The sequence below is a fragment of the Schistocerca nitens genome, chromosome 2 (genome assembly GCF_023898315.1).
Source record: "Schistocerca nitens isolate TAMUIC-IGC-003100 chromosome 2, iqSchNite1.1, whole genome shotgun sequence".
NCBI lineage: Eukaryota > Metazoa > Arthropoda > Insecta > Orthoptera > Acrididae > Schistocerca > Schistocerca nitens.
Genome location: NC_064615.1, coordinates 408,077,526 through 408,093,342, shown reverse-complemented (window position 1 = coordinate 408,093,342; position 15,817 = coordinate 408,077,526). Strand labels below are relative to the sequence as shown.

At 38.7% G+C, this 15,817-nt stretch overlaps 1 protein-coding gene across 1 annotated transcript in view; it reads right to left on the bottom strand.

Moving 5' to 3' along the window:
* Nucleotides 1–15,817, bottom strand: part of LOC126236260 (GPI inositol-deacylase) — a 169,478-nt gene that overhangs the window by 120,234 nt on the left and 33,427 nt on the right. The window contains exon 4 of the mRNA XM_049945414.1: nt 5,654–5,926. Coding sequence (XP_049801371.1) covers nt 5,654–5,926 — 273 coding nt within the window. The remainder of the gene's footprint in view (nt 1–5,653; nt 5,927–15,817) is intronic.

The window sequence follows — 15,817 nt, the reverse complement described above, 5'->3', positions numbered from 1 at the left end:
GATCTCAACCTCTTCAGATAAGTGGATTATGGCATTAAAGCAACATAAATATAGTGCACAACAACCCTTCTGAAATTCTTTCTAATATGTGGAAATAAAGTGAAAAGTATTTGCGCATCACGTGGAAAGAAAAAGAGTCATGTAGAAAAGAGGCAAAGAAATAAAGACTCAAATTGGACTGCAAACACAGAATATTTTCTGACCCTAAGCAATTCTCCTCAAACAACAAGAGCATGTAAGACTGATTTAGATGCTGACAAAAAAGTGCAAAACATATCAACTGATTACACACAGAAGATAGGGAGACAATGACTGTTTACATCCGTAGCATACCATAAGCTACACGTGTGTCCCAAGTGATGCTAAAGAACAGTCATTTCGAGGTGGTCAAATAATCATCGATCTTGATTGCTGATCTCCTGGCTAATTCTACTTTGTATATCACAGATATGATTCCAGGCTACAACCTAGTTAGTGCAATGCAACATTGTGCATATGGCGCGTAACATGAAGTTGTTGTCAAGATAGGAGATCTGTCAGTGAGCAATGTGTGCAAACCACCAACCATTCCCTGGCCTCAAGATGTCCTGCCATACCCAGCAATATATGTGGGGGATTTTAAAAGCCACCACCCTCTGTGGAAATATAGAACAGCTGATGGAAATGGTGAGGCTCTTACTAACTGGGCAGAGAGTAACAACCTGTTTTTAGTTTTTGACCCAAAGGACCAAGGAACATTTAGGTCAGCAGCTTGGAGAAAGGAATATAACCCAGATTTGTGCTTTGTGTCGACTGGCAATAACCATACACCACTAAGAGCTACAAGACATGTATTTAGAGACTTCCCTCATAGCCAACACCGCCCAGTCTTGATTGAAATTGGAATCAATATCCCACTAACAACAACCATACAACACCCAAGGTGGAATTTCAGAAAGGCAAAGTGGGATATCTATGTGGAAAAATTGGATAAGTGCTCGGGATGGATTCACCCAACAGTGAATAATTATGACAGACTCATACGCGCAGTTAAAAGTGCAGCGAAAGCTGCTGTCCGAAGGGGGTTCAGTAAACAATATGTACCAGGATGGGACAAAGAGTGCGAAAATAAGTATCAGAGACTACGGGGGAGTGGAGACTCTGAAATTGCAGACGACCTGCTGCACAGCCTGGACAACACAGGCGAGAGAAATTGATTGAAACCGTTGATTCACTTGATTTCAAGACATCTAGTAGACAGGCCTGGTCTCTCCTCCAAAAACTAGGTGGAGCTAACAAACTACATCATAACTCAACAGATATTTCTGCAAATAGGATTTCAGCTCACATACAGGCAACATCTAGAGCGCCAACGGACAAGAAACATACAAGAATAATACTCCGTGAATTTAGTATTCTTAAGAAAAACAGTACACCTTTGGACCAGTATTCCTTGAAATTTACCACCAATGAAGTCAGAGAAGTGCTGAAGAGTGTCAAGGTGGGAAAGGCACCTGGATTGGATGGAATACACCCAGAATTCCTTCTTCACTGTGGGAAATATGCCAAAAAATGGCTTGCAGAGTTTTACTCAAATGTAATGGCAACAGAGAACATATCACAAAAAATGAAGAATTCAAAGATCATCACACTACTTAAACCAAGAAAACCAAGTGATCAGACGAAGAGTTATAGGCCAATCACATTGCTCAGTGTCATATACAAGCTGCTCGAGAGATTCCTGTGTAACAGACTGAGCCCAAAAATACTGGAATCAATTGCTGACAAACAATCAGGATTTCGACCTAATAGAAGCTGCATTGATCCAGTACTTTACCTGACAACACATATAGAGGCAGGCTACTAGAAAAAGCAAAAAATATCAGTTGCATTCATAGACCTGAGCCCAGCCTACGACACTGTCTGGAGACAAGGCCTGTTGTACAAACTCATACATATAATCTCATGCAGCAATATCATCAGACTCATCAATAACATGATTGCCGGGAGAGCTTTTCAAGTGATCACTGGAGAACAAATGAGCTCTACCAAAATTCTCAACAATGGGCTATCACAAGGCTCAGTACTTGCTCCATTGTTCTTCAGTCTTTATACTTCTGACATCCCAAACACACAATATAGGAAGTTTGGCTACGCAGATAATTGGGCTATAGCTGTGCTGCATGAATCATTCGAGGCTACTGAAGACACCTTGTGCTCCGATTTGAAGCTGCTGAGTGGCTATTTCTGCAAATGGAAACTGCAATCAAATCCGACTAAGACTGACATATCATGCTTCCATCTTTGCAACCACTCAGCAAAAAAGAGCTTAATGTCATCTTTCACAGGAAACGCCTTAGCCATAATAACTATCCCAAATATCTAGGAGTCATATTGGACAGAAAGCTCTCTTACAAGGAGCACCTGACGAAGACTGAAGGTAAAATGAGGACAAGAAACAACATCAACTATAAACTGTGTGGCACCACATGGGGCTCCAAAGCAAGCACACTCCACACATCAGCAGTTGGGCTTGTCTACTTGGTGTCAGAATACAGCGCTCCTGTGTGGATTAACAGCCCGAATACAAGCATGGCTGATCTGGTACTAAATGACACCATGCGCACAATCAGTGGCACAATAAAATCTATGCCCACTGTACGGCTGTCAACCCTGAGCCACATACCACCCCCAGAAATGCGGTGAAAACACTCTCTTCTCAGTGAGTTCAACAAGATAACTAATAACCCACAACTGCCCATACACAGCGACATAGCTGACTTGGAGTGCAGAAGACTTAAATCAAGAAGACCAGCATTACTCTCTGCTAAAGAGATGACAAACTTCAACTTTGGTGTCAACAATCTGTGGAAACAATACTGGCAAGAACACTGCCCACCAAAATGCCAAAGTTTCATGACAGCTGAGAAACCACATGGCTTCAAACAGTCGCGCAAAGTTTGGACAACTCTAAACTGCATACTTACTGGCCATGGAAGATGTGCTGATGTCCCCTGCAAGTGAGGAATGATACTAACACCAAATTGTGACTGCGGCACTGAAAAACAAACAGTCTGACACATAGTGGAAAAATGCCCAGTTTGAACCTACAAGGGAACGTTCAACGATTTCCTCACTGCAACAGAGGAGGCAACTGATTATATTAAATGTCTTGATGTCAATCTATAATTAACATATGAATAAAATATATAAGGATTGTGATGTATGCCATACAATAAATAAATAAAATAAATACATAGAAGGTAGAAGTAATCATGAAATTATCAGCATAGTTAAATGAGGTGCGAAGTTAATTCTGAATCTACAATAAGTGCTGAAGAAATGTCACTATTAAACAGCAATACCTTTTCATGAGAACAAATGTTGTGGATAGGACTGAAACAAAAGAGCCAGATATATGTCAATCAACAGAAGACTACACAAGCTGAGAAATTAAAATGTTACCTTTTTCAGTTTCTCATCATGATTTACTTGAATGTTTATGTATTAGAACTACTACACTTCCTACAGTAACTTAAAACCTCTGCTCATACAAAAACAAACAATAAACAACAAAATCTGTAATTTGACAGCTGTCACTCTGCCTACACTCAAACACTCTTGTTTCCTACAGCCTACTCAACTGTCGCATGGGTATCTACTCCACCACCAAATCCCTCAACACTTACACCAGCAACCTATTCCACAATTTTCTCTCCCACACTATCCCACCGATCTCACTCACAAACAAATATGCCAGGTAGTATCCTCCTCTCACTTTCTGACTAGTACAACATTCCCCATCCAAAAATGGAAAGAAAAGGTATGTTTGCACCCAGAGAGGTTGGTACAGGATGACCAAGAACAGAGGACTCTTAAATTTGATGAAGAGATACTCTAGCATTATTATTCAATGCCTGCAACCAGCACCAGAGCAATTTATTTTGTGTCATTCATCAGCTTGTTTGGAATGTCACAAAAACAAACTGTTTACATCCTTATCATGCACAAAAGGACCAAGGTTTAAATAGATGATCCAAGGCGAATAAATTTTTATGCTTGCCTGTTAAGGAAGTGACCCAACAATGTGAATTCTCCCTAATTTATCCTGTTTAAGGAAGAGGCTACTTTTACTAGGGAAGCAGTATTTAATGTCCACAATCATTGGCCCAATTAAATCAACATAAATGTGTTCAATTTCTGTAAGTGTAATTGTCAGTGCTGTTGGAAGACATTCCTATTTACTTATGCCAAAGGATGTTGTTCCAACCAGATGGTGCCCAGCTGCATTCCACTCTGGAAGACAGGCGACAATTGTATAAAGTATTCATGCATGTGTAAGTCAGGTGTGGTGGACTTTGAGAGTGGTCTCCCTAACTGCCCGGTTTAATACCACTGGACTTCTTTTGTGAGAGGCTTTACAAAAGACTGCTTCAATTAGACACCAGTCAACAGCTCTGAACAGCTGGTCACAAGAATTTTTGATGCTATGAGAATCATTTGTGACATTTCAGGAATTTTTTAATGGGTTTGCCAACCATTTATTCAATGACGTCGGCTTTAGTGTGTTGCTGGGGGCAGAAAGTTTAACCATTTGCTTTTAAATCTGTCAGAGATAAAAAGAATGATTAAAACTGAATATTGGTTTCCTTTTTCACCACTGTCTTAGTTGACTCTTAATGATCTACAGCACTGTTAGAATAAAAATTCATTAGCAAAAATTAAAATATAGAGCCCCCAGATTCATTATTAACAACATTACACTCTTCAGCAATACACGTTGACTATCTTACCCCTTTGCTGTCTCTGCAGTACAGCTTATTATCTTAACAAATTGATGGAATTAGAGTACTTTCAGGATAGTTGATTTAATAGTCACAGTTTAACTCATAAATAGCACAGAAAATTCTGTTTAACATAACCAGCAATCAATAAGAATTTAAAGTTTGCCTAGCTTTGACTGTTCACTTGAAACAATTACCTTCAGTTACCTTAGCAACTGAACTCTTTAGCACAACTAGTATTAATGGGACCAAGTTAGTTTAAATGCACACACTTCCACATGCTCGTCACTGATTGATGTCATTTTATGCCTGTACTCCACAATGGCATATTTCTGACCTATGATTATCTGGAATATTTTGATCTTTTTAACATCCTCTACCGTGCTCTAAACTTATTATCAGATTGTAGTTCTCCACCCTGTATATTTATTAACTATTTACTGAATGTGAGTAAATTATCATTACTGATCTGCCTACAATACTGTCTCCATATTGTAAACTGTATTTATTGTAATTTTTTGTATATAAATATCAGGTGAATCCTATTTCAATTCCTTTGTTTCACAGTTGTCAATACATAATAATATCATGAGATTTCCATAACTTCCCTCCAACTTTTGACATATGTAGAATAATGAAATAAAACAGAACAAAAAGGTTTAACAGAATCCTTAGTATATTCTTTCTGTTGCTATTCTTCATGTATTCTTCTGACTTATTGAAACTCACAGGTTACGCTACCAGAAAAAAGAACCATAAAACATTATTATTATTATTATTATTATTATTATTATTGTCATCAAGTGTGACAAGCAAATCATTCTCTAAAGCAGATTGGAAACAAACAAGACAAATGCAAACAGTAACTTACCAGAATGACAGTAACTTACCAGAATGTTGATGTCAGCAGAGGAACTAATTGTAAGTGCCGACTGAACCATAACATCACGGTGTCCTCCACCCAGTGAAACAAAAGTGACATTCTTCAACTGATCATTCCTGTGTGTTCCCCAAAATACATTGGTTTTACCAAAGTATGAAGATAAATGCCAGTCGACAGAGAGGACAGGAGATACATGTGGTGTTGCTAATGTCACTATCACTTTTACAAGTGATGTATTGAAATCAGGCAACATGAATAAGCCTCTTGCCACTACACCACCCTAAAAATACATCACAGTGAAAAACATTAACAAGTTACTGAAAGTTCTGTTTACTTTACACACTAATAAGCTACATAAAATTATTAAATATTATTATTATTATTATTAAATTTATTAATTATTTAGCTACAAATATGCAAAGAAACAATTGTATATGCAGAGTAATAAATAAGAACAGGAACTGCTAAATACACTGGTGTGCAAAACTTAAGCATGAAAGTAACTTTCACATGATGTGTCACTGCGAAGTAACATATCTAAATGAAACTTGAACCATACATAAAAGAACTGCTGCATTGTAGTACAGAAGGCAATTCACAGAAATACACAATGAGATGAACAGAAAAGATATTTTTATTAAAAGACAATAATTTCACTTAAGTCACTGCAATTTATAGTGGACATTAGAAATGGCGCGACATGGTTCTAAACAGTGTGTTTGTTCACTACAGCAATGCATGCTCTGCAACATGCTTTTGTGGTGGCCACAAGGTTGGTAAGGAGTTTTCCTGTCTTTCACCAACACACTTAGCTTTTGGATGGTTGTTGATGCATTCAGATGAGTTAACAGAACTTCCCAATGCATCCTACACATGCTTGATGGGGTCCATGAACCATGGACCTTGCCGTTGGTGGGGAGGCTTGCGTGCCTCAGCGATACCGATGGCCATACCGTAGGTGCAACCACAACGGAGGGGTATCTGTTGAGAGGCCAGACAAACATGTGGTTCCTGAAGAGGGGCAGCAGCCTTTTCAGTAGTTGCAGGGGCAACAGTCTGGATGATTGACTGATCTGGCCTTGTAACATTAACCAAAACGGCCTTGCTGTGCTGGTACTGCGAACGGCTGAAAGCAAGGGGAAACTACAGCCGTAATATTTCCCGAGGACATGCAGCTTTACTGTATGATTAAATGATGATGGCGTCCTCTTGGGTAAAATATTCCGGAGGTAAAATAGTCCCCCATTCGGATCTCCGGGCGGGGACTACTCAAGAGGACGTCGTTATCAGGAGAAAGAAAACTGGCGTTCTACGGATCGGAGCGTGGAATGTCAGATCCCTTAATCGGGCAGGTAGGTTAGAAAATTTAAAAAGGGAAATGGATAGGTTAAAGTTAGATATAGTGGGAATTAGTGAAGTTCGGTGGCAGGAGGAACAAGACTTTTGATCAGGTGAATACAGGGTAATGCAGGAGTAGGTTTAATAATGAATAAAAAAATAGGAGTGCGGGTTAGCTACTACAAACAGCATAGTGAACACATTATTGTGGCCAAGATAGACACAAAGCCCATGCCTACTACAGTAGTACAAGTTTATATGCCAACTAGCTCTGCAGATGATGAAGAAATTGATAAAATGTATGACGAGATAAAGGAAATTATTCAGGTAGTGAAGGGAGACGAAAATTTAATAGTCATGGGTGACTGGAATTCGTCAGTAGGAAAAGGGAGAGAAGGAAACATAGTATGTGAATATGGATTGGGGGGAAGAAATGAAAGAGGAAGCCGCCTTCTAGAATTTTGCACAGAGCATAACTTAATCATAGCTAACACTTGGTTCAAGAATCATAAAAGAAGGCTGTATACCTGGAAGAATCCTGGAGATACCAAAAGGTATCAGATAGATTATATAATGGTAAGACAGAGATTTAGGAACCAAGTTTTAAATTGTAAGACATTTCCAGGGGCAGATGTGGATTCTGACCACAATCTATTGGTTATGAACTGCAGATTGAAACTGAAGAAACTGCAAAAAGGTGGGAATTTAAGGAGATGGGACCTGGATAAACTGAAAGAACCAGAGGTTGTAGAGAGTTTGAGGGAGAGCATAAGGGAACAATTGACAGGAATGGGGGAAAGAAATACAGTAGAAGAAGAATGGGTAGCTCTGAGGGATGAAGTAGTGAAGGCAGCAGAGGATCAAGTAGGTAAAAAGACGAGGGCTAGTAGAAATCCTTGGGTAACAGAAGAAATACTGAATTTAATTGATGAAAGGAGAAAATATAAAAATGCAGTAAATGAAGCAGGCAAAAAGGAATACAAACGTCTCAAAAATGAGATCGACAGGAAGTGCAAAATGGCTAAGCAGGGATGGCTAGAGGAAAAATGTAAGGATGTAGAGGCTTGTCTCACTAGGGGTAAGATAGATACTGCCTACAGGAAAATTAAAGAGACCTTTGGAAAGAAGAGAACCACTTGTATGAATATCAAGAGCTCAGATGGCAACCCAGTTCTAAGCAAAGAAGGGAAGGCAGAAAGGTGGAAGGAGTATATAGAGGGTTTATACAAGGGCGATGTACTTGAGGACAATGTTATGGAAATGGAAGAGGATGTAGACGAAGACAAAATGGGAGATAAGATACTGCGTGAAGAGTTTGACAGAGCACTGAAAGACCTGAGTCGAAACAAGGCCCCGGGAGTAGACAACATTCCATTAGAACTACTGATGGCCTTAGGAGAGCCAGTCATGACAAAGCTCTACCATCTGGTGAGCAAGATGTATGAGACAGGCGAAATACCCACAGACTTCAAGAAGAATATAATAATTCCAATCCCAAAGAAAGCAGGTGTTGACAGATGTGAAAATTACCGAACTATCAGTTTAATAAGTCACAGCTGCAAAATACTAACGCGAATTCTTTACAGACGAATGGAAAAACTGGTAGAAGCGGACCTCGGGGAAGATCAGTTTGGATTCCATAGAAATGTTGGAACATGTGAGGCAATACTAACCTTACGACTTATCTTAGAAGAAAGATTAAGAAAAGGCAAACCTACGTTTCTAGCATTTGTAGACTCAGAGAAAGCTTTTGACAACTTTAACTGGAGTACTCTCTTTCAAATTCTGAAGGTGGCAGGGGTAAAATACAGGGAGCGAAAGGCTATTTACAATTTGTACAGAAACCAGATGGCAGTTATAAGAGTCGAGGGGCATGAAAGGGAAGCAGTGGTTGGGAAAGGAGTGAAACAGAGTTGTAGCCTCTCCCCGATGTTATTCAATCTGTATATTGAGCAAGCAGTAAAGGAAACAAAAGAAAAATTCGGAGTAGGTATTAAAATTCATGGAGAAGAAGTAAAAACATTGAGGTTCGCTGATGACATTGTAATTCTGTCAGAGACAGCAAAGGACTTGGAAGAGCAGTTGAACGGAATGGACAGTGTCTTGAAAGGAGGATATAAGATGAACATCAACAAAAGCAAAACGAGGATAATGGAATGTAGTCAAATTAAATCGGGTGATGCTGAGGGGATTAGATTAGGAAATGAGACACTTAAAGTAGTAAAGGATTTTTGCTATTTAGGGAGCAAAATAACTGATGATGGTCGAAGTAGAGAGGATATAAAATGTAGACTGGCAATGGCAAGGAAATCGTTTCTGAAGAAGAGAAATTTGCTAACATCGAGTATAGATTTAAGTGTCAGGAAGTCGTTTCTGAAAGTATTTGTATGGAGTGTAGCCATGTATGGAAGTGAAACATGGACGATAACCAGTTTGGACAAGAAGAGAATAGAAGCTTTCGAAATGTGGTGCTACAGAAGAATGCTGAAGATAAGGTGGGTAGATCACGTAACTAATGAGGAGGTATTGAATAGGATTGGGGAGAAGAGAAGTTTGTGGCACAACTTGACAAAAAGAAGGGATCGGTTGGTAGGACATGTTTTGAGGCATCAAGGGATCACAAATTTAGCATTGGAGGGCAGCGTGGAGGGTAAAAATCGTAGAGGGAGACCAAGAGATCAATACACTAAGCAGATTCAGAAGGATGTAGGTTGCAGTAGGTACTGGGAGATGAAGAAGCTTGCACAGGATAGAGTAGCATGGAGAGCTGCATCAAACCAGTCTCGGGACTGAAGACCACAACAACAACATGTTGGGGGAGTGAGCAAGCCAGTCCATTTGCCAAATACCCTCTCATTCCAAGAGCTCACCCAACTGCACTGTTTGAGGTAGTTGCACACTATAATCCACAAAAATAAAGTCGGGGCTGAATTCATCCCTGAAAAGACACACATGGGGATGAGTATAGTGTCACAAAAAGATTTGAAAATCAGTATGCACATGCAACATTATGCCTCCATGCACCGTAACACCTGGGCCACAAAAACAATCAGGTTCAACAACATTCCTAGGTGCATTACATGTTCCACCTCTCACCATATGAGGGTACATCCACAATCACTACTGTGAGTGAGAATCTGTTCTCATCCAAGACGAGCACACAAACCCACACATCATTGGTCCAGTTCCTATGCTCTCGACACCATCACAAACTGTGTCGCTGATGTGCAGGTGTCAATGAGACACAACATATGAGTCATCAGGCAATGCAGTAGCCGTGGCACTGTGGAGCATGAGACTGTGTGCCCTGCTGTTAAATGTGACTGAAATCACACCCACTGTTTGACATGGGTCCCTTCTTGCCTATTGCACAATGTATCTGTCTTCCGCTGCTGTCACTGACAATGGTTGACCACCTCCTTTCCTTCAGGCAGCAGTGTCTGTGATTCAGAACACTTCCCAGGCGTGTGAAACAATGCTGCGGGAAACAACAAAATCCTGGTCTATGGTCATCACACGCATCTTCCTCCTAGTTTCTCAATGACTCTTCCCTGTGAGAAGACATCCAAGTATCATCTCCAAACCATTCTGTAATGAAGAGCAACACTATAGTGTACCATAACTGCTTGCTGATTGACACACACAGTCTTCTTTTCAATTCCTTCAACTACCTCATGTTGCTGGGCCAGCCCCCATTGTGCTACAGTCATGCTGACCTCACACCATGAGACATCCAGCTTTCTGTACACAAATGGGTGATCTCCAGCAATATGCTGCCACACTTTCATTCACTTGCACCTAGTTGTTAATACGTTAAGTTACTTCATCCATTTCGTCCATAAGTGTTGCAGAGCTTTGTGTGTTTAATTTCATCAGGTCATTTGAATAGATATGCCAGAGAAATAGTACTATGTATATCAGAGAAAACAAATCTTGAATATTACATGGAACTAACAAGTGGAAATATAATTTCAAGTATTTTTTTAATTAAAGATAACAATTTGGGCTCTACAATTCCCATGATGTAAATAAGAGTATCACAATAAAGAAAAATTGTGATATCCATGATACTTAGTGGCTTCCAATATTGTCACATCTGCAGTTCTCTGGAGTAGCCTTAAATTATGCACTCTGACAAGTAGTATTCAGTTCATAGTATTTCATGCAAACTTGACCTGACCATTACAACAGTATGAACGGAAGTGAGAAAATACATCTTTGGTGTGCAATCAATGGCCTGCCTGTAACAATGCTCAAACGTTGTGCCAGCACTTGAGATGAAGCTCTGTTTAAAACTGCAATTTAGATGAGGTTGGTCTTATCTCATGATGATGTTGCACCTTATGGACAACTTAAAGGATTATGGCTCAATTATATATTTCTGTAAGTTTTTCCAGAAATACATTTCTGTAACACTATTATGGAAGATACAACAAACCAGATTTATGACAGTCTTGCACTTGCTCCATCTGAATGCTAATTCTGTGAAATGGCAATATTTGACATCAATAAAGCATTTTTACCTCCCATACAATGTTTAACACCGGCAAACAACAGCATAAATACAGACCCTTATTGTACATATGAGGCACTGTGCAGTGGACAGGCAGATCAAAAACATTTATGAGGTTTCAGACACTCTCCTCATTCAGAGATGACTAGTACAGCTATGTTGTCCCAATTTACTAATGTTCAACTGGGCACACTGAGCTGCAGCACAGCACACTGAAAACATGTTTTTGAACACATACAAAGTACTTGCAGTGAACTGCCTGCCTCTGCACACAGTGCTTTGATTTATACATAAACAAAATGTTCTAATAAATTACAATATCCCATAAACAAACAAATCCCAAAGCCCTCCAGAAATTCCGAATCTTATACTCTGTTTTGAATGTCTCAAAATTTTAATACAATTTCCTTGCTGATTCTTTGCATTGTTATTTTGAAAAGCAGGCATGTATGTGACAATGAAAGAGTTGCACTATGTGGACCTGCTAATATAGCTCAATACACTACATGTGAGCTTGTGAGATGGGGGGGGAGGTGGGGAGAGAGGGTTGAGGCAAACCCTAATCAAATCCACAAGCCAAATTAATGAGCTTCAATTGGCCAGCACAAGTGAGGTTTTTAGGAAGTTTTCCAAACTTGAACCAAATACTTGTCTTGTTCTGCACCTTCATCGCAGAAACACAATATTTAACTTAAAATATGAGCAACTCAAGAACAAGGTGTATGTGATTCACAAACAGAAAATTACATTGACAAGACAGGACTCTATTATCAAAATTAAAGTTTAAAAAAATAACTGCTACATCTGGTAATTTCCAAGTTCATAGTAATACGGGACTCAGCTGCGAGAGACAGATTCTGAAGAAACAAAGTATTCAATACATGCTACTGGACAATGAGAGCTCATCATAAAGAAACGTTTTGTCGAATGACCTCAAGCATTTGTTGCAGAACTGTTCATGTTCTCAAAATACGGTATGAGCTAACAGACAGAACAATCAATACTCAGATTTTTTCATGATGATGATATTTGCAGAGAAGTACCTTAAATGTCAATCAGAAAATTCAAGGTAACTTTATCTAATATTTTTATTTATGGTACTGTCATGTAGCTCACCTTAAATGTGGATAAGGAAAGTGCATAAAAAGATGGAAACTTAACAGTATAAATTACATATCAGTTATAGCCTTCTGGAGTCAAGTATATTTATCAAATATGTTGTAGCACCTACATGCTGCATGTAGAGAATAATAAGCCAGAAACATTTTCATCAAGCCACCCATTTGGAGCGTTCAGAGAACTTTTTAAATGTGCATCAACAAAATGGATCAATAGCAAATTGAAGAAAATAAGGTAAGCCTATACAGCTGATAAAAGATGGAAGAAATATGGTGATTGAAAAAAGACTGTAGAAGAGAGGAAGCTGCAATATGTTATGGTCCGTGCCACAACCCCTACCACAGGTAGCAATGAGGACTGCATATGCACCAGCTAAGCTTGGACAACAGATTTCAGGTGGCCCTCCACAGACATCGCCAGTAGCAAGGGGCTACATTCCACATCACTTGTCACATGCAGCCAACCGTGCAAAGAGGTGGTAACTCTCTTGCTATTATATAAGTTGTGCCCCACAGTTTAGCTAGCAGTCAGTTCTGAGTACAGTTCTGGATTTGAGGAGCCAAGAGTTGCTGAGAGGAATTCCAACGTAAGTCTTTGAGTGGATCTGCAACCAACCACAGCAGCTCCGGCCACATGGTGCATTGGACCGAAGAGAGACAATCTTTGCCTGTGTTTGTAACAGGAGAGAGATTGCATTGCGAAACTGGACAGTGTCCAAAAGGATTGTTATGAACTTGCATAATACAAAGGACTTGAAGTAGAATATTTATTTTCTTGAAATAAAGTATGTCTTTGGAACATTATACTTCTTTAATTTCAGCAGCTATATTTTTTAGATGATATGCGTGATGTGAAGTTGGGAGTAGCACTGCAATGACACTGGCATCAGCAGCATCTTGACAAATTAGATGAATCAGACTGGTTATTTCACAATTTTTAATGGAATATGTTATAGAATACTGAACTAAAGACCATAGTACAATGAAAACATGACGCAGCCATAAAAAAAGAAAAAGGCCAGTCTCTTTCAATGCCATCTTGACATTATAACTCATTATTAGCAAATAAAAGGAAAAGGCAATGAAGTGCATATATGCTGAGCTGGAAAATGTTTTATGTGCTTGCACATCCCCCCTCCCTCTCACCACAACAATTATTACATGCAGATTATGTTATCAATCCTTGGAAGTGCATGTAAAATGCATCTGCAGGTGACAGTGCAGTACCGCCATTTTATACGTGTCAAGTGTACACTTGTGTTATGGATACGATTTTATGGCTGTGCCAACTTGATGCAGGACATACGTGTCTTTCAGAATATGGAAGATGGGCTAAGTATAATATACTTGATAACTAAGCTTGTGGCTGGTTTACACAATGTACAGTCATATTTTGACAGGCCCTACTTCCCACCTCCAACCAAATAATTTTTGTAATAGATTCTGTTAATTGTTCTACAATTTTGGCAGAGCTGCACAAAAAATTCAAGTGGCAGTAAGTTTTATAGCCAATGAGGGGAAATCAACATAGCCCACTGAATTATGGAGTTCTGCCTCAGATTGTGCCACATAAGTGATACAGGGCAGTACTCAGGATAAAGGCTGACTGGCTGGCTGACTCATTGACTATTATAATGTTTAGGTTCAGACTAAATATTTAGATATTTTAAATTTTCATTACTTTATGATACATTGCTTGATGTATTTTGACAAAGCCAACTGCATGATAAATGTGCTGAATGGCTAATAAATAATAAATAAACATAGAGGAACATATAGATCATCTGGTTACATATGTTTCATAAATTAGGTCATACACAAGAACATGACTTGAATACAGGGAGTTTTTTTTTTTTTTTTTTTTTTTTTTTTTTTTTTACAAAAGTACTCATTCAGATTAAAGTGTTGCTGGAGTTCTGAATGTATGTGTGCACTATAATATGCAGTAATGAGGTTATCAGTTCTTCCTTTCTCCTTACTTTCTGTGACTAATAGTATAAGGTTTGATCTTTAGCTCTATGCCATACAGGACTATTGTTCATGCAAATAGTAGAATGCTTTCATGGTAATTATACACAGGTCATATTTTGTGGAACTATTCCAAAACATTCAGATCAATGGAAAATAGAAAAAATAAAAAAATTAATAGCTACTACCTAACCAACCCGGCATCACCTGGGTATTTATTTTGCGAATTTGCTATTCGAAATGAGAATGAAAAATAAACTGTATTTGTACTGAAGTATAAAAAAATTTATTTCCATATATTTTTTAAAACGCCTTTGAAGTTATGAAACAGTTGTGAAAAGAAAAGTGCATAATATAGAAATAAAATGCTAGGGTATCCAACTAAGAAACACGATCCCGGACAGTTTCTGTACACTGTGCACAGGTGCTTCACATGTCTACAATGCGATTTTGTGAACATCTTCATGGCAACGCCTCTTTGTTAGTTCTATAGAGGCTATTATTTTCGCCTACACCCATTTGTATCTTGCAGTTGAAAGCTGTCACGAGTGCTGCCAGGTGTCGGGGGTTTCCTTGAGTTGAATCGACCGTAGGAGTGTCTTAGTGGTAAAGAACATCCATGATGCTGTATTTTTCATGTATCTCAGTGTTTATGGCATTATATCTCTTGAACTATGTGGCCTACAATGATACTATACTTATGTTGGTACACTCAGCAGCATATGTGAGTAGTGTCAGTGAAATATGTTGCAAATAGAGTTACCAGCAAAGAAGTGATAAATTTAAACACTATGCATGTTGCAACACATTTTCACACATCTCATTATTCATGACATCATAGCTTTTGCACTATGATAGGTACGTCACTCTTACCCCCACAACAACTGTTGCTTCATGGTAAGGGATACATGTAACAAGTTTGGTTGAAATTGGCCCAATGGTTTAGGAGGAGATGTGGAGAAAAACACACACACACACACAAACGGTGTTCTGATGTTTCAAAATCGATTATGTAAATAAAAAATAAAAATCTAAATTTTTGTGAGTGAATTTTATTTTGACCTTACAAATACTATGACAGTGCATTCCAGTTAAGGATCCATCAGCTCATGATGGCTCAAACAAATATAATACAAGTCTCTTTATCAATAGAAAAAGAAACAACCTTTTAAAACAGAATTAATAAAAGGAAGTAACTGCTACACAAAAACAACTTATCTTGTATTAAAGAAAA